The 20,627-nt window shown below is 48.9% G+C and overlaps 2 protein-coding genes across 13 annotated transcripts in view; one reads left to right on the forward strand and one right to left on the reverse strand.

Annotated features, from left to right (window-relative positions):
• The window catches only part of RHNO1 (RAD9-HUS1-RAD1 interacting nuclear orphan 1), a 20,573-nt gene extending 126 nt beyond the window's left edge, over window positions 1-20,447 (forward strand). The window contains exons 1-3 of one of the 5 annotated variants that reach the window (XM_038576459.1): window positions 13,738-13,810; window positions 18,240-18,491; window positions 19,569-20,447. In XM_038576459.1, coding sequence (XP_038432387.1) covers window positions 18,324-18,491; window positions 19,569-20,168 — 768 coding nt within the window. In that variant the 5' untranslated portion in view covers window positions 13,738-13,810; window positions 18,240-18,323 and the 3' untranslated portion in view covers window positions 20,169-20,447. Of the gene's footprint in view, window positions 1-13,737; window positions 13,811-14,102; window positions 14,549-14,661; window positions 14,924-14,963; window positions 15,105-18,239; window positions 18,492-19,568 lie in introns of those variants that run through there. The other 4 variants (XM_038576458.1, XM_038576460.1, XM_038576461.1 and 1 more) reach the window with 4 other exon arrangements.
• FOXM1 (forkhead box M1) lies at window positions 488-13,603 on the reverse strand. 8 transcript variants are annotated; one of them, XM_038576437.1, is made up of 9 exons: window positions 13,467-13,603; window positions 11,397-11,516; window positions 10,240-10,385; window positions 8,226-8,417; window positions 7,018-7,146; window positions 6,304-6,348; window positions 5,595-5,667; window positions 5,229-5,404; window positions 488-2,509 (listed from the first exon to the last, which is right to left on the reverse strand). In XM_038576437.1, exons 2-9 carry the CDS (start codon window positions 11,467-11,469, stop codon window positions 1,478-1,480), a joined length of 1,866 nt encoding a protein of 621 aa, XP_038432365.1. In that variant the 5' UTR covers window positions 11,470-11,516; window positions 13,467-13,603; the 3' UTR covers window positions 488-1,477. The 8 variants fall into 8 exon arrangements, with proteins under 8 accessions (XP_038432365.1, XP_038432366.1, XP_038432362.1 ...); XM_038576438.1 differs by having other exon boundaries at window positions 5,595-5,664; window positions 10,968-11,516; XM_038576434.1 differs by having other exon boundaries at window positions 10,968-11,516.
• Window positions 20,448-20,627: the final 180 nt, after the last annotated feature.

Consider the following 20,627-nt stretch of genomic DNA (forward strand, 5'->3'; position numbering starts at 1 on the left):
TGAGACAGGCAGGGGATAGGACTTATGTGTAGATGGTAGCCAGAGGGGTTTTTGGGGAGGGACTTGCCTAGGAGGGCAGGAAGAGAAAAGCAGGGTAGGCTGGCTTCCAGGCCCTGGGTTGGGGTGGACATGATCATGAGGTGCCTATAACTGGGCCCATCTTTCCTTACTCTCCAGAAGGGCAGGGCCCTACCCCTCTGTAGGTCTTTCCCTTATAGGGAGAACCAAAGGGCCAAGTTAACCATTAGGTTCAGTGGTTCTGAAGAGGCTGGCCATGCAGGACCAGCCTGGGAAACCTGCCAGTTTCTGATGTGTGCCTGCATAGGATGTGGGAGGCAGCCCAGGCCAATGCCCTGAGCACTCCCCTTCATGTGCTTTGTGTTGGCTTCAGGCCTTACCAATTCCCTGTCACCACCATCTCCATCTCCCATGTTCTTCCCCAACCCCTCCTTATGCCTCAGGGACCAGACACCAACACACCACAGAGAGCACTTCCACCCTGGATTTTATTGACAGTTATGGTAGTGTTCTCGAGCTGGCTCACATGCATGCGGTCAGCTGGGGCCTCAGGTGGCTCTTAGCAAAGCTGAGGTGTGAGCTAAGGAAGTTAGGCAGGGCAGGGCCCTTTCAGTCTTCTCAAGCCTTGGGCCAAGTTCTTGGCAAATGGCTCGTCTCTCTGGCATGATTAGGGACGTTATCAGAGAAACATCTCAGGGGAGCACATCTGGGCACCTGCATTCTTTGCTTCAGATGCATCCATTCCCCCACCCCCAATTCAACTCTTGACCCTTGACAAAAGACCTTTTTTTGTCAGGATTTCTTCTTGCAGGAAAGCTGACTTGGAAACATGGGAAGGTGGGAAGGGAGGGGGACAATAAGCAGGACCCTAGGAAGCAGATCTGCTTGTCTACAGTAAAGAGCCCTGAAGGCAGGTGCCCTGGGCCTGGAAGAAACCGTACACTGCGCGTCCTCCCTTCTCTAGGAATTGAAAGCAAGGAACAGGAGCAAACAAACCCCTTGTCATCCTACCCACCTTTCTGGCAGTCTCTAGATAATGATCTAAGGAAATAAGCTTACATTTATAATTAGAGGATAATTTGGAGAATATACACTATTTACAAGGGCTGCCCTGCAAGGATCAGGAAAAGTGGGGGACTCCTGGGCACAGGTGTAAGCAGTCCGAGGAGTTCCTAATCTCTTTTCACCCTTGCTTTTGCCATTCCCAACCCTTAGCTCCTAGCAGGGAGAGTGAGGAACCGGATTCTTTTGGGGAGCAGTGGTGGCACAGTGACCGGTCACCAGGACCTTGCTGCTTGCAGAGGGCTCAGTAGTGGCCACGGCATGATGTCCGTCTTGGCATAAGCAGGCAAAGTGGAGCTAGAGGGGCGGACGGTCCCTGCCTGCTGTCCTCGGATGGCCCAGCCACCCGAGATCCTGGAAGCATGGACAGCTCAGGCAGCAAGGGTAAGGTAGGCCTCTACCGTAGCTCAGGAATGAACTGAGCCCAGTTGATGCTGTCCGGGCCCAGAGGGTCCTCCTCCAGGCCAGGAAAGCTGATGTCCAGCAGGATCTTGCTGAGGCTGTCATTCATCGTGTCCAGAACCAGGCCTTCTGTCAGAGAGCGGTTGGCTGAGAGGCTGGCAGCCTCTGGCCCAGGGGAGTCTGGCTTGGGGACTTCCATATCTGAGGGGGAGGAAGTGCTGAAGGGGTCAGAGGTGAGGTCAAAGGGCTCAGAACTGAGGAGCTCTCTGGGCGAGTCAAAGAGGGGAATGCTTTTCAGGGGGGTGGTGCTAAAATCCGTCAGCCCCAGGGCATCAGGCAGGGGGCCGAAGGCAGCCTGGGGGTGGTGTACTGGGCTGAACTCTAGCCCCCCTACTTTGGCTGGGGGTGTGAGCCTCCAGGATTCGGGGGTCGCGGGGAGGACAGATTTGCTTGGAGTGGAAGAGATGGGCAGCGTCTCCTTAATGGGCGTCTTAAAAGGTCCTCCCTCCTCTTGGGAGTAGCCAAGCCGGGAGGCAGGCTCAGAGGACTCTGTGGGCAAAGTAAGCTCGGTGGCTCGCTGGGAAGCCCCGGGGCCCTGGGAGAAGAGCAGCTCGGGCTCCGGCTCATCCAGGCAAGGAGGCAGGAGGTGCTGTTTCCTTCGAGACCGGCTCATCTCCCGCCCCTCCCTCCGTTTAATCACAAGCATTTCTGAGACACACCGGGCTGGGGACTTGAGCCCGCTGTAGGACCTCTTGGGCCTTGGCGTGGGAGAGTGGGAGGAGTCCTCCCAGGAATGAGAGGATTCCTCTTTGATTGACGGGCACGGCGAGGGCCACTCCTCCAAGGGCGGGCTCTCCACTTTGATGGGCCTCCCCAAGTGTAGCGTCTCCTCCCCAGGCTGGGGTTCTTCCTCCTTGATGGACTGAACTGGAAGCAGAGGAGACAGCCCTTCTCCGAGCGGGAGTTTGTCCTCTTGCAGGGGCCCTGTGGCCGGCAGAGGGGCCACCCCCTCCTCAGCTAGTAGCACCTGAAAGGGAAGCAGGGGTGCAGTGAGAGGAAGCTCTCTGGGCCTTAACATTCACCCCACCCACCAGGCGGGACACAAGATCGTGACTAAATCAAGCCATAGGCTGGTACGGATCCTCATTTTCTATCTTTTAAAAGTCTTACAAACTATGAAATACGAGAATATACGATGAAGGTGGTAGTTCAGTTCTGGGGGTAAAAGAGAGAGCATTTACTATGCCGCTGCTATAATTAGTACCCCACAGAGAGACAGAAACCTGGATGCCAACACCTGGGTGGCTCAGTGCAACATTGAGCATCTGCCTTCGGCTCAGGTCGTGATCCCGGGGTCCTGGGATCGAGTCCCACATCAGGCTCCCTGAATGAAGCCTGCCTCTCCATCTGCCCATGTCTCTGTCTCTCATGAATAAATAAATAAAATCTTAAAAAAACAAACGAACAAACAAACGAACAAACAAACAAAAAGCTGGATGCCTCTTCATAGCATACACAACGATTCAAACAGAAAAATTAAAACCATATGAATCCTGAAAGGGGATCTGGGAGACTACATGTACAATCTGAGGGTGGGGGTGACTCTCTTAAGCAAGACTGGAAACCCAGAAGCTGTAAAGGAAAAGAGAGACACAGTTGACTATATAAAAACTTAAAATCTTGCAGTGGCTAGGGGACCCGTGAAGAAAGAAACAAACAATAGAGGTAAAAAACTACCTTCAGCACAAAAGACAGACGTTAATGTTTTAATGACAAAGAACTTTCACGTATTATTATCAAAACCCCATAGAAAGATGGGCCATGCCCCTAAATAACTATCTCGTGGTGAACCATTGCAAGTGACCCAACGTAACAAGAAGGTACTCACGCTTACTGATGAGCAAAGAGAAATCAAATGAAACAAGGTGATATTTATACATAGCAGATGGGCAAATATTTAAAAGACTATGATTACCAATTGCTGGCAAAGATATAGGTCTTGTCACATAATGCTGGGAGAGATGTAAATTATTGTATATTTTTTTGGAAACCACTAATTGGCAAGATATAATAAAATGGAAAACACCTTTCCACTGGGCAACCTCATGTCTGGTTTCCTATCCCACAAAATAAAAACGCTTGTAAGAAAGGTACTTGCAAAGATATTTATTGCAGTATTGTTCATAGGGCAAAAAAATCTAGAAACAAAATGTACCCATAAAAGTGGAAATGGCTGGAAAATTTATGGCACAGCTACATGGTGGAATATCATGTGGCCCTTAAGAGCTGATGCCATGTGATTGGAAGAATTTCCCAGTGGCAGAAAAGTGTAATGTGATCCCATTTTGAACATTCTGGGTGTTGTATGTGCATGTATAAAGTGGCTATGGCTACATGTGTATGTACCATACACAAAGAGCAGGGATAAATCATAAAAACAAACATACTAAATTGTCATCATGGGGATGCGAGTGAAGGTGGGGGGAGGGGAGGCACCAAGAAGAAAAGAGAAAAAAAAAAAAAAAGACTGCATTAAAACAAAAACAGGGTATGTGCTAGTCACATGGATACATTTAGGTAAAATTATATATGGTAGTATATATAATTTTATGTACATTTAAAAATATTTTTTATTTATTTATTTTTTTATTTTATTATTTTTTTTTAATTTTTTTTAATTTTTATTTATTTATGATAGTCACACACACACAGAGAGAGAGAGAGGCAGAGACACAGGCAGAGGGAGAAGCAGGCTCCATGCATCGGGAGCCCGACGTGGGATTTGATCCCGGATCTCCAGGACCGCGCCCTGGGCCAAAGGCAGGCGCCGAACCGCTGCGCTACCCAGGGATCCCTAAAAATATTTTTTAAATTAAAAAAATACAAAGTAAAACCAAGTCTCTTTAAACTCCAGAGCCTATGCTATTTCTATCTCAATGAAGGAGGCACAAGGGGCCCTTTTCTCTGCTTTGTTCTAAGTTGGCTCTTGCTCATAAATCCTTCTGCACTGAGGTAAGCCCAGACTTGGTAGCCCATCAGTGTATAGGATCTTGACTTACCCTCCTCACATTCTCCTCAAGCTAGACCACTGGTCCTCAACCTGAGGGCCATATTCCCACCCTCTTGCCCCCTAGGGGACATTTGGTAATGCCTGGACACATTTAAATTGTCACACTGGGGGTTGCTCCTGGGATCTAGTGGGGAGAGACAAGAGATGCTGCCAAAGATCCCTCAGTGGGTAGGACCGTACCTGTCCGCCCCCAACAAATAATTATCCAGCCCTAGATGTCAATAGTATGGAGACTGAGAACCCCTGAGCAAGACTAACCCAACCACTCTACCATTACTGGGTATAAACTGGCATCTCCTGCCCCCATGGTACTGGTCATTAGAATGCTGTTAACACACCTGTTTGCTTGCCCAAATGTATGTCCTCCTAAAACCAATTTCCCTTGTAAATTCTTCCTTACCCATCCCAGCCCACCTCTCATAATCCCCCTTGTCTGAATTCTTATAAACTCAAGTATTCATGGGCTTCTGATACCACGTACACTATAATCCACAGTCCTTTTTAGCTCTTACAATGTTCTTGAATTTTCCTTAGTTGTCATAAAGGAAAATGCCTGGTCTACCCAACTAGATTCATAAGCTTCTCAAGGAACACTGAGCAGAGTGCTTGCCAACAATAGGCCCAATGCTTTTAATTGACTGGTGTCTCTCCTCAGAGGAGAGCAGGAGCCACTCACCTTGGGGGCAATACGGACTCGCTTGCTATGGCGGGCAAGCTCTGAGCTCATGAGTGAAGCTGCCAGGGGCAGTGGCATTTTTACCGAGGGCTGCAACACCAGTGACTGGTTCACTGGGAACTGGATGGGTACCAGGTACGAGCTGACCCGTGGCAGTAGTGGCTTCATCTTCCGCCCTAGGAGGACACAGGAGAGATGAAGAGCAGGAGTCCAGGGACACACCCCTTCTCAAGCCCAGGAGCTCTGCTCTCCTTCTCTGGGCTCAGAGCCTCCTTTGAGCTGGGCATAGACTCCCGTGGTCTGGTTCTCTAAAATATGCCCCTAGAGCAAGGACCACCAGCCTGATGCCCACTCTCCCATACTAACGTGCGCCTAGTGGGAGTTCGCTTTTGATGGTCACGTTCCGGCGGAGCTCAGGATTGGGTCGTTTCTGCTGCTGCTTGTGGCAGATAGGGAGAGAAAGAAATCTGGGTTAATAAGGCAGGGGGAGAAGGCAGGAGAACCCACCAGTTGCTTCCGATGCCGTGCACTGAGCTAACCGACAGCCCAGAATGAAAAGGCTGGTCTGGGGTGAATACAGGTGAACACTGTCTCCAAAGCCTGGTTAGCGGGAAAAGGTGGATGGCACAGATAGACGATGGCAGGACAGTCCTACCACCTCATCCATGTGTCCTCGCCGCCCCCAGGGGATGCTAAAGCATGTAGTTCTACGAGCGGCCAAGAAAAGCCAGGTAGAAAAGTGAGGGAAAACTGCCGCCTGCGAGGCCTACACCATGCACCTGCCGTTGCCGTCTTGCACTAAGCCCGCGGTGTGTCCTCCTGTCACACCCTGCTCTGCTCCGTGCACCTTCATCGTGCCCATCACAGGGGAGGAGAAGTGGGCATGAGCTGGGGCATGGGGAGGAAGAGGAGGTGGTGGCCATCAATTTCCTTCCTCCCAGATGCTTAGGGTGCTCTGCATTTAGGGCTGGTAGTCACACGGCACACAGGCTCCCTTCCCTTGTCCACTAGAGCCATGCTGAGCAGTGAAAGGAAAACAAGGCCAAGCCCCGAGCCAGGAGGAAAAGAATCTTACTGATTCCAAGTGCTCAGGCGATTGTGGAGACCCTGGGTCCAGTGGCTGGTGGCGGTCAGGCATTGTGGGAGAGAAATGAGATGAAGTTACCACCAGCGTGGTCAGTCTGACCGGATCGGGAAAAACAGCTATTCTTGTTTGACGCTGAGGGCCACTGGGGACAACTTTCCCTCCCGGGGAACACTTATAGCTAGCAGCAGCCTTATGGGCACTCTGAAATCCCAAAACAATCACTTCTGCAAAGATGTTCTGGTGGCTCAATCTCTGGTCTCCAGGCTAAAGAAGCGATCTTTGAAAACAAGCTTCTCTAGACTTCCTCTGTAAGAATCACCAGAGATGCTTGCTCAAAATACATATTCCTAGGCCCATCCCAGACCCACTAAGTCGGAAGCCACAACAGAGGGGCCTGTATTTTAATAAGCATCACAGGCAATTCTTATCTACAAGGCAGCTAGGGAAACACTGCCCAGGGAAGTCATCTATTTGGATCCGAGCAGTCCTCTCTGTGGCCTAGCCTAGAACAGAAGTATGCCATTTGGTGTGTGTCAATTGTATTTAATTCAGCTAGTTTTACGCAGGTCGTCTCTGGGTCGTCTCTGGCTTCTAACTCTGCCCTGGCCAGGTAAGATCATCACAAGGAAGATTCATTTCCTTTTGAGACAGAGATTACGATGCCCAATTCTGGCCCTATTTAGATGAAACCAGGATACTCACCTTAAACACCTGGTCCAATGTCAAGTAGCGATTGGCACTGGGGTGGATAGTCCAGAAGGAGACCTTGCCATTGGCAGATGTCTCTCGAACAAACATGTCATGAAGAGAAAGGTTGTGGCGGATGGAGTTCTGCCGGAGAGAAAGACAACTACTTCTCAGCTACTTTAGCTTCAGAGTCATCCCCTTTGATCTCTCCCCAGTGGATATCAGCCTTGCCTCCCCCCAGCCATAGCCAGCAGCATCCTCAAGATCTTGCCTACTGATCTTGTCAACTGGCACCTCTCTCCCTGCAAGCTGGGCCATAAAGCCATCAGTCCAGCAGCTGGTGATAAAGAAAAGACCTAGATGGCTGTCAGTAGCTAGGAAAGAGGACCAAGGCTGTGAAGCAATCAGCAGCAAGATAGATGAGTAAGGAAACTAAGCAGCTAGGGAAATTTCATTGAGGTAAGAGTGTGAAGAGTTCTACCGTGGAGGAAGCAAAACCAAAAACTCTTGCTTGGAGCTGCCCATCTGTCAGAAGACCAGCACTGTGGCTCTGACGGTGTAGCATGCGCCACAGTCACTCCAAGGGATCTGTGTTCCCACAAGTACAATGAAGTCCCTGCCTTCTGGAGACAACATATGACATTAGAGGAGGTGAATCTTCAGTCACAAAGCTCATGGACAGCAATTTTTTTTTTCCACGAAGACCTTTTCTTTTCTTTCTTTTTTTTTTTTTTTTAATATTTTATTTATTTATTCATGAAAGACACAGAGAGGCAGAGACACAGGCAGAGGGAGAAGCAGGCTCCCTTTGGGGAGCCCGATGTGGAACTCAATCCCACAACCCCAGAATCATGCCTGGAGCCAAAGACAGACGCTCAACCACTGAGCCACCCAGGCGTCCCTAAGATCTTTTCATAAAGCTACTTAGTCACTCCAGCTGCCATCCAACGTAGCACAAAAGTAGGCTCAGTGCTACCCTGGACAGTCTCTCCAGGATCTCTACCCTTAGGGACCTCAGAGAGGGACCAAGGAAGTGGTTGTAGAGCTCCTGTTGACCATCTTGCCCTGATTTGGCAGGATTGAGATACAACTGTTTTCAGTTCCAGCTTTTTTTTGCATTTAACTGTTACTCAGAGCACCAGACAGAAACTGCCGCACATCTATGAGGACAAACTGCCCAGCCAGAGTGACCTTCGCTTTGGTCACTACGGGTTGTTACATACCTTCCAGCCTGGCTTGGCAATGTGCTTAAAATAGGGGAAGTGATCCTCGATCCAAGTATAGATGTCTTTCAAGGTCATGCGCTTCCTCTCGGTGCTGTTGATGGCGAACTGTATCATAGCCATGTAAGAGTATGGCGGCCGCTCAGACGCAGAGTCCTGCCAGGATGCTGATGCTCCCGGGGTCTCCTCAACCTGCGAGTTATGAGAAGCCAAAGGTAAGGAGAAAAAGAAATGACATGGAAGAATTCATAAGACCTCCCTGGAGCCCCCTCAAAGAACATCCCCTAGAGAAACCTTTTAACCTGCAGAACTATGCTAGAAACCAGCTCATCTGAGACAACTATTCCATAGAACAAAATTTTAGGATTAGGAAGGATAGCGATGATCTAGTCCAGTCCCTAGCCAAGGTGGAGCCACTTCTGTCATTATTCATTTTTTAAAAAAGATTTTATTTATTTGACATGGAGAGAGAGAGAGAGAGCGCACAAGCAGGGGAAGCAGCAGAGGGAGAGGGAGAAGCAGGCTCCCCAGTGAGCAGGGAGCCCAATGTGGGACTTGATCACAGGACTCTGGGATCATGACCTGAGCTGAAGGCAGATGCTGAACCAACTGAGCCACCCAGATGCCCTGTCATTGTTCATTTTGTTGAATATATTGTCCAATAATAAGTGAAGGTCCAGTCTTTGCTAGTTGAAATCTCTCAGGAAAGTTTGGGTGTATATTATGATTCTTAAAGCATTGATTTTATACTAAAACCATACTCATTTTTCAGACCCGGGAGTCAAGAGACCAAGGTCTTTGTCCACTTTCTACTATTGCTGTGATGTGAACAAACCCATCTCTTTTCACTGTTTGTATAAGACAGATATTCCCAAATGTCTGCAAAGCATACATCTGGCTAAGTCTTAGGCAAAGAGCTGATTGGTCACATTTGTAAAACTGAGCTCTGGAGCACCTAGGCGGCTTGGTCAGTTGAGCATCTGACTCCTGGTTTCAGCTCAGGTTATGATCTTAGGGTTGTGGGATTGAGCCCTGGGTTGGGCTCTGTGCTCAGCTCAGAGTCAGCTTGAGATTCACTCTCTGCCCTTTGCCTCCCCTCCCCGCCCCTGGCTCACACATTGTCTCTTTCTCTCTCTCTGCAATAAAATAAATCTTAAAAATAATAGATACAAAAATTTAAAAACCCGAGCTCTAACTTTAAAAAGTGCATAAGTTTGAAGTGAACAGCTTTTTACTTTTGCACACATCCATGTAAATTTTCCCTTTTAAAGTTTACTGAATGAATGATCTAAGGGCGTGTGCAACAATATGGCAACTGTGAAAAACAACCCCAGGCTGCACAGTTGGGTCAAATCAAGTTTGATTACCAGGGAAGTATTTAAAACGCACACCTAACTCACTTTAATTGCTATTAATTTATCTTCTAATAAAACTATTCTCTAAAAATGCTCTATTCCTTTCATACCATTGGGGTGCCTCTTTAAAGCTCAAGTGGCTTTCCAAACTAAGATCTCTTCATCATTTCCTTTTTTTCTTTTTTTTTAATAAATTTTTTTATTTATTTATGATAGTCAGAGAGAGAGAGGCAGAGACATAGGCAGAGGGAGAAGCAGGCTCCATGCACCGGGAGCCCGATGTGGGATTTGATCCCGGGTCTCCAGGATCGTGCCCTGGGCCAAAGGCAGGCGCCAAACTGCTGCGCCACCCAGGGATCCCTCTTCATCATTTCCTGAATACCTACTGAGCACCTGCGAAAGGCAGAGTACTAAACTGCTAATGGAATACAGAATACAGAAGCCAGGTGCATCTGCCCTCAAGGAAATTTCACAGATGGGGCAGAAAAGATTCCAAGACAAATGGCAGCTCCAAAGTTATACAGAATCACACTAAGTGAAGTGCTGACACCAGAACTTAGGGATTGTCCTCCACACACCACCTGATCCATTTCCCTCCTTAGAAATTCCCTGCAGTGGCCTTGACTTCCCTAGTGAGTGACAGAACAGTTCACCTTTACCTGACTTTGCTCCAGGTGACGATTCTCCTTTCCCTCCATCTCTTGTTTGATGTTGCTGGGGCCCAGTCCATCCGAACTCATCTTTCCAAGCCACTGGATGTTAGTCAAGCTGTTGTCGAGAGTGCAGCCTGCTGCCTCACTGCCAGCTAGAGGAGAAACAATCCAAGATGCCACTTAGCTGCCTGAACCAGTGCCCGGTAGGCCCATCAAAATCGGTGGTTAGGGAGCATTTCTCCAAGACCTCTACCCATAGGGACAGGGAACACGTGCTGAATCTACTGTGGCTCTCAGGTACTCTGCCCCATTATGGATTTCAGGAGAGAATCAGAAGTCACACTCAGCCTGAGAGATCAGTCAAGGCAACCCAACTAACAAAAGAATTCGTATTTGGACAAAGTCACTTTTCCTCCTCATGCTTCAGTTTTCTCCTTTATTAAAATGGGGGGAAATTCCTATTTCCTTATATGGTCAACGGGGAAGATAATTAAGAAAAATAAACAAATCCTTTTCTCATATAAGGAACATCAGAGAAATGCCAAATTATTATTTGGGCACTTTTGACAGCGCCCAAAAGATCTGGGTCAACGACTGGGGAGGAAGAAAGACAAGACTTTCCCCTGGTTCAGGCTAGGTGCCTGTCTGTGAAGTATCAACTTGATGGACTGCAGTCCTTGCTACCAGAGAGGAAAAGCTGGACTCCTCACCCCTTTGCCTTGCAGACCACATACCACAGCTCTCCCATCTCTGCCCGGGAAGGGCTTCAGGTGGTCTAGGCAGATTCACATCCCTAGCTGCCGGCTTTGATCCCAGGGTCTCGGTGACCACTTCTGTCCTCTTGGGATCATTGCTGGTTTGGGCTTGAGGCTGGGGTCCTGGAGGGTGAGTGGGGGCTCCCCCACAGCTGATGAGGATGAATTTGTTGGGCCCAGTGCTGCCACTCTCTTTTCCTTTGGCGGTCAATGCTGTGATGATGCTCTGGATATTGGCATTGTTAGGGATGGCCACCACTTGTGTGTTGGGCATGGTGGGGTGGTTAATAATCTTGATCCCAGCCGGAAACTTGCAAGAGTTGGACTCTGCTGCCTCCTTGGAGGCCTGTGCTTGACCAGGTTCCTGTTGGGCAGGGGGCCTCTTAGGTTCCTCTCCTGATGTTTCACCTGGGGCATTTTGAACAGGAAGGGGCAGCCTCCGTCTTTTGAGAATCAGTGGCCGACGGGGGCTGGTTTTCATTATGAATCTGTGCTTTCACTCTCCATTGAGAATCACAGGTACGGACCCTGGAAAGTGCAAGGAACAGCAGGATGTCAGAGATTTGTTAGGCTGAGAAGGAGGTATTGCTAGAGAGAGGTGTTCCTCTTTCCAAGACCAAAAGCAAGAGCCCATGGGTCCAGGTTAATGATCCCTGGGCCTCTGTAAAGACATCAGACAATAAGGAGATGAGTTCTATGACAAAAGAAAGCTTAAACCTAGACATTTCAAAAGGGGAAAGTGGGACTGGGTTGAGTATAGGTCAACAAGACCAAAGGTCTTCCAGAAGCTTAAGAATGTTGGCTAGAGAAATGAATGGGACAGTTACAAAAGTGTGGAAATTTCTATTATTGCTTATTATTATACAGACTGCTTGCAGTGACTCGAGGGGCAGGAATGCTGAAAGGAGGACATTTGGCAATTTGAGAAGTCCTGACAAAACTCTGATCCCGGGATCCCTGGGTGGCTCAGTGGTTTAGCACCTGCCTTTGGCCCAGGGCATGATCCTAGTCCCAGGATCGAGTCCCACATCAGGCTCCCTGCATGGAGTCTGCTTCTCCCTCTGCCTGTGTCTCTGCCTCTCTCTCTCTCTCATGAATAAATAAATAAAATCTTAAAAAAAAAAAAATCCTCTCTGATCCCATAATCTATTTCAGGATTGATAAAGCCTGTATATTTTTTTATATCATATTAGTTTATAAATAAAAGGATCAGCACCCATAGTATCAGAGGAGAAAGGTAGATCGTACTATTGCTCCCTTGCCAACACCTCCTCCACAAGACCTCAAAGAAAATGGAAACTGCTCTATTCAGGGCCCATGGTGCTATTCATATCACAGGCTACCACCCTTGCACTGGCAAAAGAAAAAGTACACTTTTCTTTCACAATCTGCAAAATATTTCTATAGTGACATTTTAGTGTTTGCATGTGCTTGATTCATATTTTAACTTTCTAAGCATGTTACTCTATTGCTTAATTTCTCTTCCAGAACCAAGAATAAAACCCTATCTGCTAAGAGAATGTCCTGTCATCAATAGGCTAAGTGGTTTTGTCATGCTAAGGAAAATAGTTTTATCTTTTAACAAAATTGGGTTTGATTTTAAAAAATACACGGGATACTCTATCATGTAAAATTGCGTACTCCTGGCCAGAGGAATGGGCTGTGTTAGGTCATCCACTATCTCCCAAAAGATGACTGTCTTGGTCCTATGACATTTGCCATCTGCTTAGAGTTCATAGGCTCTCTCCCCTCTGCCTCCTCCCTTTCTTTTATAACTAGGTTTCCTCTACTTTCAAATATCAGTTTTATTTCTCCCTCATATCTCTTCGGGCCTCCCTCCGTTCCCCACCAATCAGTAAATACTATTATTCCTCCCCTGTCCCCAAAAGAGATCTTCCTGGTCCAAGGCTTCATTTTGCTTTCAACTCTCTCACCAGTCTCTTGCTATCATTGGCAACACTTGATCTAACCTAGGGGACTTCCAGGGTGACTCCTCTGACAGCACTGCCCATCCTGACCAGGGAAAGCTTGCAGGTGCTCAGGAACCAGGGGAAGGGCCCTGGAAAAGGGTGGAGTGGAGGAGGCAGTGCTGCCCAGTGGTGAGGGCGCCTGGGCGCTGGGAGGCTGCGGGCACGTTTGCCTCGTATGTAATGCAGAAGCAGCTCAGTCTTCACGCCAGCCACAGTCTGCCTAGAAAAGCAGGCCGCCCCAGCAGCCCTCCCCAAGTTGTGGGCAGGGTGCAGAGGTCAAGCTTCCAGGGGAGGCCGAGAGGTGGTCTGAGAAAGAAGCGAGGGCAAGGCCGGGAGGCGGGGTGCGAAAAAGGCTTGCACCCTCGCTCAGCCCTGGTCCCGCGAGGCCCCAAACCTCCGCTCGGGTCCCGCGCCGGGCCGCTCGACCCCCCGGCCGCGGCGCCCGAGCCCGGCCTCCCCGCCGCCGCCCGGGCCGCGGCTCGGACTCCATTCCTCCGCCCCCGCTCACCTCCCGACTGCAGCAGTCGCCGCCGCTGGGCCGTGGCTCCGAGGGCGGGTTCCGGGCTCCTCCGAGCCGGGGGCTCGCGCCAGGCCGGCCGGGTCCCGGGCGGTGCGGGAGGGGTGGGGAATCCCGGGGGATCCCGGGAGGGGAGGGGAGGGGTCCCGGGCCGGGGGCCGGGGGTGGGGTCGGGCACCGGAGCTTTCAGTTTGTTCCGCTGTTTGAAATTGGCGCCGGCGGAGCGTTGCGGTCACGTGACGGAGCGTCGCCAATCGGCGGCCGCCCTTGTCTCCGCGTTCCGGGCCCAGGACGCGGCGGCCCGGGGGAGCGGCGGCCGCGACGGCGCCGGGCGGGTAAGGCGGGCCTGCGGCCGGCTCGTGGGGAGGGGCAGCGGGCCGCCGGGGCCGCCCTCGGGGCGCGGCGGGCGGGGGCGGGGGGCAGCCCGGGCGGCGGCGGCGGCGGCGGGGGGCGGGGGGCGGGCGGCGGGCGGCGGGCGGCGGCGCTGCCCTGCCGGGCGCCTCGGCCTGCGCCCCCTCGCGCGTGGCGGCCGCTTCCCGGAGCCCGCCCCGCCCCGCCCCGCCCCCGGCGCCGCGCCCCCCGCCCCCCGCCTCCCGCCCCTTTTCAGCGTCCCGGGCCCGGCTTCCCTGCGGGGGGGGGCGGGGGGCGCTCCTCCCTCACCTCCGCTAACGATCCGCTGGCCGCGGCCGCCCGAACGCCCCTCGGCTCGTCTGAGCTAACTCCCGCTTAAAAGTAAAGGCCACGCCGTGAGGATCCCGGGCGCACTCGGTCGACCCCCTTTGCCGAGCACCTGCTCTGCGCCAGGCCCTGCGGGGACGCCGGCGGGGCAGGTTCTTTCCTCACTGTGCGCGCAGCGCAGTCTCACGGGAAGAGGAGAGGCCGGTTTTGAAGGCTCCAGCAAGCAAAAGGAGGATTACGGCTGTGAAGGGATAAATGAGAGGTCACTGATAGCAGGATCGACAAGATCTTGCCGTCGGCAGGTCAGGAAAGGCTTTTCTGAACGGAACCTTGCTCCGAGATCTGATGCGCTTGTGCAAGGAAGAGCGTGAACCCCGCCAAGCAAAGGGAAGAAGGTGCGCAAAGGCCGTGTGGCAGGAGGAAGATTGGTGTGGACAAAGGCTGAAGGACGGCCGCGGGCTCAGAGCTGAGAGGCCGGAGTGCAGTGTGCGGTGAGATGAAGCTGGAGCCGAGGATGTAGGACAAAAATCAAAAATGTTAAGCAGAAGTGATTCAAGATCAGATTTGCATTTTTATTTCTATTTTTTAAGATTTTATTTGAGAGAGAAAAAGCACAGGAGAGACGGCATGGAACGGGCGAGGGCAGAGGAAGAGGAAGAGGGAGAAGCAGACTCCCCGCTGATCAGGGAGCCGGGCATGGAGCTGCATCCCAAGACTTAGAGATCATGACCTCAGCCCAAGGCAGATGCTCAACTGTTGGAGCCACCCAGGTGCCCCCAGATAGGCATTTTTAAAAGGCTTCCTCTGCAGGGGGCGCTGGAGTGGATTAGGGTAGACCCATTAGGTTATTGTGATACTTCAGACCAGAATTGTTGGAACTTGAAGGGTGGTGGGGAGAGAATGAGAGCAAGAGAAGGGAGAAAGAGGCATTACTGAGGACATAGGTAAGAGGTAAGATTGTTAGGGCTTGGTGGTGTTGGATGGGGAGAAGGGGGGCCAGGTCAGTGTTTCTGGATGCATAACTAGATGAATGATAATACCATACCCCGAGCAAGGGCCCTGGAAGATAATAATCACCTGTGTGTGTGTGGGGGGGGGGGGGGGGGGTGCAGGGGAGAAGATCATGAACTGAGTGTTAAGTTTGAGGTGCATCTGAGACATCTAGTTGCTGTCAAGTAGGTAGCGGCTATGTGGGTCTTGAGTGTGAAGATTTGTAAGCTGAGTAGATAAATATTTAAGTCATCCATCTGTAGGTTTGAGCATATGATTGCCTAAGAAAGATGTACAGAGTAAGAGTTCCAAAGTACAGCCAGAGGGAGAGGTTTTAGGGAGCAAATGGAACCGACCAAGAAATAGCATCAAGAAAATGGATGCAGATATACATAGGTTTGTATGTTTGGTACCTGGAAAGTGAGAGTATTCTCTTTGATGTCTACCGCATTCTCTGCAAAGTAGGGAATAAGGTTATTTTTAAAGAGAGAAGGGGAGTTCTAAGGTTTAAGAAAGTGGAAAGATTTTAAGATAATCTGCGGATAATGAGTTGATGAAGGAAACGTAGTAGGATTGCAGCTGTGCAATGTCTGTTGGAGGCTGGCTAATGTCAACAGTTTGAGTGGAGCCACTGCAACTGCTGTCATCTCTCCACTGGCCTCCTGCAGCAGCCTTACCTGGGTGCCCTGCTTCCTTCTCCATGCCTGCTCCCCAACCCACCTGTTTGCACAGAGTGCCTGAAGTTCTCTTTGAAAAGTATAAATGTCGTTCCCCTGTCCAGAGCTTTGCTTCCTGTCACACCAGGAATAATTAGATCCAGGGTCCTTAACCTTGCCTCTGAAGCCCTGTATCACACGAGCTGGTTCTCATCTGCTGTCACTCGTTGAACCATGCTGACCTGTTTCTTGAACAAATCAGGCATATTCTTACCTTGTGATTTTTGCACTTACTATTCTTGAAGCCTGGAATATTCTGCACTCTCACCTTTCTAAAGCCTGTTCTCCTTTCTTCATTTCAGGCCTTTGCTCAAATACCACTTTTTCAGTTGCCTTCCCTGGCCACCCTGTCAGGAAGAGCACTGAGTCGGCTCAACCTTTTATTCTATTTGGTTTTTCTCCACAGTCATTTTCTTTTTTTTTTTATTTTTATTTTTATTTATTTATGATAGTCACAGAAAGAGAGAGAGAGAGGCAGAGACATAGGCAGAGGGAGAAGCAGGCTCCATGCACCGGGAACCTGATGTGGGATTCGATCCCGGGTCTCCAGGATCGCGCCCTGGGCCAAAGGCAGGCGCCAAACCGCTGTGCCACCCAGGGATCCCTCCACAGTCATTTTCCAACTAGGTGTAAGCACCACAAGGGCAGGGATTTCATTTTGTTCCCTAGTATGGATTTCCAGCACCAAGAACAGCACCTCACACTGTGGGCATTCAGTGAAATATTTGTTGAATGCCTGAATGAACGAACAAATGGCTGTATTTATTACCTGTATTGTCCCTAAAAATGTTAGCGCCCAAGGTGGAGATTTTGTCCTTTGTTTTCTTTACCTGTATCTCCACTGCCTAGTGACATCAAACAGAGTATGTTACTTTTTATTGTTGGCTAACTGAATGAATCATGAATGTGTCAGGGAACCAGTGTGCCCGCCTATGGGACTTGCCTGGATGCTCAACTGTACCTCCCATGCCCCTCTCCATTGCCTGCAAACTTCTATCCCACTCTTCCACCGATGAAGCTCTCAGTAAAGTCAATCTGGGGACACCTGGGTGGCTCAGTGGTTGAGCATCTGCCTTTGGCTCAGGGCATGATCCCAGGGTCCTGGAATCGAGTCCCACATCGGCCTCAATGAGGAGCCTGCTTCCCTCTCTGTCTATGTCTGCCTCTCTCTGTGTGTCTCTCATGAATAAATAAATACAGCCTTAAAAAAAAAAAAAGTCAATCTGGTTACTAGAGTCAGTGGACACTTTTTTCAGATTTTTCTTACTCTGTGGTCCTGTTGATCCTCCCTCCTCCTGTATCTAGCTTCCCATTTCCACTGACACAGCCCAGATTCAGGCCTGATCATTCCTCACTTAAGTAACAGAGTAACCTCCTAAAACTGGTCCCCTACCTCCAGAGTACTCCCCTCCTTTCACACTGTTGCCAGGATGATCTAAAAGAAAAACCCGTTATGATGTTTATGAAACAAGTGAAAATTTGAACATGTCTGGATATTTGATAATATTAAGGAACACACACACACACACACACATATATGTTAATGGGGATGATATAATGGTTGGGAATATCTTTTCTTCATAATAATACAAGGGAAAGGGAAATGGATATAGGGTATGGATGGATCCTGACTGGCTGTGGGTTGATGGTTGTTGGAACTGGGTGATGGGTACATGGGGGCTCATCATATTACTCATTCTACTATGTTCAAAATATAATACATTATAAAATATAATACGTTATATTGCACACCTGCTTTTTCTGACCTGACCCTGACACTGGGTCCAGCCTCTGAGTTCTTGCATTTTTCTTTTCATATGCTGCGTCCAGCTCCTTGGAGTCTGACACCTTGAATTTACAATGCTCCTTCATGTCTCCATGCTTTTATATGCTATTCCTCAGCCTGGAGTGCCTCGCTTTCTGCTTTCTGGCTTCCCTAGCCATTCCTTACTGGGTCAGGTATCACCCTCTCTAGAAAGCCTCCCCTGGGGTGAATGGAAGCATTCTTCTCATTATCGTAATTGTCTCCCTCTGCTAGACTCTCAGCTCTTGAAGACAGAGACAGTCTCACCTAGGTGGCTCTACAGGTGCTTGGCACTTGATAAATAATTGTAGCATCAATGGTTGTTCATCTTTAAATTCCCAACACCCAGAATGGCACTCAACAGGTGCTCGATCAAGGTGCATTGAATGAATGTTGTTGAATGTGAACTACAGTGTTTTTACTTGGTGCTGTAGGAATAGGAAGCTGTACTCCCCAAGGTGTTGAGGTAGGAGTGAGTGGTAGTTGATAGAAGAACTGGTTGGCAGAGTATGAGCAAGAGCTGGGGATGGAATCCTCAGAATTATTGTCTCCCAGCTTTTGTTTTTTTCTCTGCAGGCATGGGTTGGAATCAGAGCCTGAACCCCAACCTGACTACAACCAGCATCATGTGGTTACTAACTGCTCTTCATTCACCTATTGATGCCTCCCAGAAAAAAACGCTGCCAACCTTCCCGGAAAGCCCAGCTGCTATTCCAACAAGAACCACTGGAGGGCCCCAAACACCACTATGGCTCTCCCCAGCGTCCCATCACCCACACTAGACAGGTGTCCAGCAAGCCCATTGACCACAACACCATCACTTCCTGGGTAGGCCATGGGATTCTAACTTTGACTTTTGCTCTGTTAGGCTTCTCAGAATTCTGACCCTTCTGCCCCTGGAACTATGGCCTCTGAAGATTCATGGGGGCAGGGACAAGGAGGCAATGTATTCTTTCTGTCATCAGCCATCTTCCCTGGTGTATCTTCTTTTCTAAGTCCAAGCTGAAACGTAGGCTGGTTGTATTTGGAGTCTTTCCCCCTAGATTCCTCTTAAAAGAGTTCAGTATAAAAGTTTCATTACCCAGTAGCTTGGTGAAGAAGCCAGATAAATGGCAGAATGAGTAAAAAATGAGATTACTCTCCAAGCTTCATGTGACAGGTATATTATTTAGCTAGATACTATATTCACTGTTTAGTAGACTGAGCCTGGAGAAAACCCCACAGAAACAGCAGGTTGTATTTTGATAGTTTCAAAGCCCTGGGAAAAGACTATAGCTACTGTCAGGAAAGTAGTATAGCCAGAGAGCTAGACAAAAACATAAACTTCACTTAGGCATGCTTAATAAATATAACTTGTTCAGGATTGCTTGGAAGAACCATAATACTTGCTTCAGGATTGTAGAAGGAACTGAAGTGTTAGAATCCCGTGGATGAGAAGAGGAATGAACATGTATTGAGAACTCATCACATGCCAGGTCTTATGCTAGTTGCTTTCCATACGTGATCTCACTCTCTATTCTTGCACTCAGCATTCGCTCTACTGGGGGCCTTCCTTGTGCCAGGCACCCTGCTAGGTGCGGGGCATCAAAAGTGAAGAATACTTCTGGTCTCTGTCCTCAAAGTTTAAAGATAGTTAAACTAGTTGCAGCTGTATGGTGTGATAAAGTGAAGAAGGCATTGTCCCTTTTCTTGCACATGAGGAATGGAAAGCCGGAGATATCAACTATAATTTGCCTAAAGCTCATACCCCTTATTAATATCCTATTAGACAGATATTTTATTTTGTTGTGTCCATTGCTATTGGGGGCCCCCATTAAGAATTCTGGTCCTTGGATATAGTTCCCTCCCTCAGGTTCGTACTTGGTAACTGGCTCTCCTCACTTCTTTTTGTTTTTGACCTTTAAGGTATCACCTCAGTTTAATATGACAGCAGAAAGCTGCTTCCCGGTGAACCAGAAATGTCATCACCGAAACCAGGCAAGACCTTCAAGTCGAAAATCTACCACCTCCAAGTTCCCACATCTAACATTTGAGAGTCCACCCTTGTCTTCTGGTTCAGCCACACATGGGACCTCCTTAACCAGTGAATGCCCCGATCAGTCAGAGAAGCGCATTTCCGGAAGGCTCTTAGTTCCAATGCTCAGTCCTCAAAGCTTTAAGGAAGCATCAGCACACATGCTTCAAGACTTATCGTACCCATTCATTCCACCTGATATCCAGACCCCAGAGTCCTCATTTGTGAAGGAGGGTCCTGTTCCCCCAGGTCAGAGGGAAGGGAGCCTTCCAAGCTGCTCCTTCCACACTAGTACTCCCAAGAGCCTAGAGCCTGGGCCTGTTCTAGTTAAAGACACTCCTGAGGAGAAGTATGGGATCAAGGTCACGTGGAGGAGACGACGCCACTTGTTCACTTACCTCAGGGAGAGAGGGAAGCTGAATAAAAACCAGTTCCTTGTGAAAAACTCACTGGATTTCTCGGACACCAGCAGTCTCAAGAAATTTTCATAAAGTTGCTAAAGTACTTTTCTGGCTCACAGGAGAGTACATCAGGAGGATAAAATGGAAATGATACCAATTAATATCAATAGAAAAAAATATCTTAACTAGGACCTTGGAATCGTAAGGGAAATCAGTTCCCAGATTTGCTTTTTAAAATGTCTTTTCCTAAGAAGTTTTTAGTGTCATAAACAGCTTCATATTTTTCTTATAGTAACTGTTCAAAATTTTAAAGTATCTTGTAGTAACTATTTAACATGTATGTAAATAAATGATTGCAGAAAGGTTTTATTTTTTTATTTTTATTTTTATTTTTTTTTTGCAGAAAGGTTTTAGAGAGCCCTGCTTCTGATTACTGATCATGCAGCAATACTGCCTTCTCCACAAAAGGTCTTTCTTCATTGTTGTTGTTGTTGTTTTTTTTAAACCACTGCTCATTAATCCTCTAATCACACATTCAAACTAATTCAT

Source organism: Canis lupus, chromosome 27 (assembly GCF_011100685.1).
Source record: "Canis lupus familiaris isolate Mischka breed German Shepherd chromosome 27, alternate assembly UU_Cfam_GSD_1.0, whole genome shotgun sequence".
In the NCBI taxonomy this organism is placed as follows: Eukaryota; Metazoa; Chordata; class Mammalia; order Carnivora; family Canidae; genus Canis; species Canis lupus.